Raw genomic sequence first — 2,679 nt, 5'->3', positions numbered from 1 at the left:
TGACTTAGGCGAAAGCTGGTTCGCAGCTAAGCTTTCTCACCTTTTCACCCACTAGAGGTGTGTTAGTTTCCGAATGCGATTAGTCACCTGAGTGAAACGCGACTGAAGGTCGAACTAGACGATACATGGAAAAAGCGAGACTTTTATCATCTAAGTTCATTTGGACTAACTATTACAAGGGAGAAATGTTATTCTAAGTATAAAACTTGCGGAGTAGATCTGCATTCCAAGCTCTGGGCTCTTCTATTCCTCTGGTGAAGTTGTACAGTCTGTATGCGCCATTGTGCAAGACCTTGAAGATGGCGAATGGTCCCTCCCGAGGAGGGTGCTAACTTGTGAGGTTTCTGTTGATCCACTAGGAGGACCAAGTCTCCTTCCTGGAAGGCACGTCCTCTGACGTGTATCGTGGTAGCGATGTAAGTCTTGTTGGTACAACTTGATCTTATAAGCGCTAGCTCATGTTCTTCCTCCAGAAGGTCTAGGCCATCCTGCCTTGCTTCCTCAGCTTCAGCTTCAGAATAAAGATCCACTCGGGGAGAGTTATGGAGTAGATCAATCGGCATGACCGCCTCTGACCCGTACACCATGAAGAATGGGGTGCAGTTTGTGGATCGATTCGGGGTCATTGGCAGGCCCCAGAGGACTGACGGTAGTTTAGTCACCCAGGCGCCTCCTCCATGAGTCAGATCACGCATGAGGCAAGGTTTCAATCCCTGAAGTATGAGCCCATTTGCTCTCTCGGCTTGTCCATTCGACTGCGGGTGCGCCACGGAGGCGTAGTCGACCCGAGTGCCCTAGGTGTAGCACAACTCACGGAAATCGTCTGAGTCGAAGTTAGACCCATTGTTGGTGATGATGTTGTGTGGGACTCCGAACCTGAAGATGATCTCCCCGATGAACTGAATCGCGGTGGCCAAGTCCAGCTTCTTTATGGGTTTGGCCTCGATCCACTTGGTGAACTTGTCCACTGATACCAAAAAGTGCGTGAAGCCACTCGCCCCGGTCCGGAGAGGGCCGACCATGTCGAGTCCCCAGACGGCAAGCGGCCAAGTGAGGGGGATAGTCTTCAGGACGGACACTGGCTTGTGTGACTGGTTTGCATAGAACTGGCATCCGACGCACTAGTCCACTATTTCTTGGGCAGCTTCGTTGGCTTGGGGCCAATAGAATCCGGCTTTGAATGCTTTGGCGGCCAGGGTCCAACAGGACACATGATGTCCACATGTCCCCGAGTGAATTTCTTGCAGTATTTGTTGCCCTTCCTCTGGGGATATGCATCATTGAGTGACTCCAGTCGTACTTTTCTTGTACAGTTGATCTCCCATGATGGTGAAAGCTTTGGATCGGCGGACGATCTGGCGGGCTTCATCTTCGCCCTCTGGGAGCTCTTGCCGGAGCAAGTATGCCAGATACGGCTCGGTCCACTCAGGTGTGATGACCAGTACCTCTTGGACCAGATAAATTATATTACTGCGGGAATGTCTACTTCAATCAGATTGGAAGGTCCGACTGGCTACGGGGACTCTTCCACAAAAGGATATTCCTTGATCGTGGGCGAGTGCAAGTGTTCCAGGAACACATTCTTGGGTACGGGCTTCCGAGTGGAGCCCATCTTGGCCAGGTCATCAGCCACTTGGTTCTTGAGACGTGGTACATGGTGAAGCTCCAGACCTTCGAAGTGTTTCTCTAATTTCCTAATGGCATTGCAATAGTCGGTCATCGCTGTGCTGCGGATATCCCATTCTTTCATGACTTGATTCACCACTAACTCTGAATCGCCATAGACCTTCAATCGGTGAATTCCTAGAGAAATTGCATCTGTGGTCCATACAAGAGGGCTTCGTACTCAGCTTCGTTGTTGGAGGGGTCGAAGTGGATCTGTAGTACGTAGCTAAGACGATGGCCTTTAGGAGACACCAATACCACTCCGGCGCCGGAGCCACGGAGCATCTTGGATCCATCAAAGAACATCATCCAGTGTTCAGGAACACTTGGGACAGGTTGCTCTTGTTCAATCCATTCGGCCAAGAAATCTACCAGGGCCTGTGACTTGATGGCCTTCTTGGCTTCAAACCTGATGTCCAGCAGGAGGAGATCAATGGCCCACTTGGCCACTCGGCCAGTGGCATCTCTATTGTTCATGATCTCGGATAGACGGGCGTCACTTATCACTGTGATCGGGTGTTCTACAAAATAATGTGCCACCTTCTTTGCAGTTAGATAAATTCTGTAAACTAGCTTCTGATAATGCGGATACCTTTGCTTGGAAGGCGTGAGGACTTCAGAGATGTAGTAGACCGGTCGTTGGAGCTTGAAGGCTTTGCCTTGTTCTTCTCGTTCCACGGTAAGGACCATGCTAACAACTTGGCTCATGGCCGCGATTATAAGAGCAAAGGCTCCTTCCTGCTCGAAGCAGCTAGTGCCGGCTGGGTGGATAGCAAGGCTTTAAGTTCCTGGAACGCAGCCTGCGCTTCGGGAGTCCACTCGAACCTGTTAGACTTCTTCATCAATCGGTAAAGCGGCATGGCTTTTTCACCTAGTCGCGAGATGAACCTACTCAGGGCCGCTAGGCAGCCTGTGAGGCGCTGCACGCCATTTAGATGTTGCGGTTGTTTCAATCGGACCATGGCTTCTATCTTCTCAGGATTGGCATCGATCCCTCGCTCGGAAGGAGGAAAC

The 2,679-nt window shown here is 50.9% G+C and overlaps 1 protein-coding gene across 1 annotated transcript; it reads right to left on the bottom strand.

Annotated features, from left to right (window-relative positions):
- Positions 1-1,803: 1,803 nt before the first annotated feature.
- LOC141022709 (uncharacterized) lies at positions 1,804-2,373 on the bottom strand. Its single transcript, XM_073498971.1, has one exon. The coding sequence runs from the start codon at positions 2,371-2,373 to the stop codon at positions 1,804-1,806; it is 570 nt and encodes a 189-aa protein (XP_073355072.1).
- Positions 2,374-2,679: the final 306 nt, after the last annotated feature.

This window comes from Aegilops tauschii, chromosome 5, assembly GCF_002575655.3.
Source record: "Aegilops tauschii subsp. strangulata cultivar AL8/78 chromosome 5, Aet v6.0, whole genome shotgun sequence".
In the NCBI taxonomy this organism is placed as follows: domain Eukaryota; kingdom Viridiplantae; phylum Streptophyta; class Magnoliopsida; order Poales; family Poaceae; genus Aegilops; species Aegilops tauschii.
Note: the sequence above shows the minus strand (reverse complement) of the source record. Positions and strands in the feature narration are given on the sequence as shown.

Bases quoted from the DNA above. Each gene is read 5' to 3' on its own strand.
- LOC141022709 (XM_073498971.1), bottom strand. From the start codon at position 2,373: ATGAGCCAAGTTGTTAGCATGGTCCTTACCGTGGAACGAGAAGAACAA.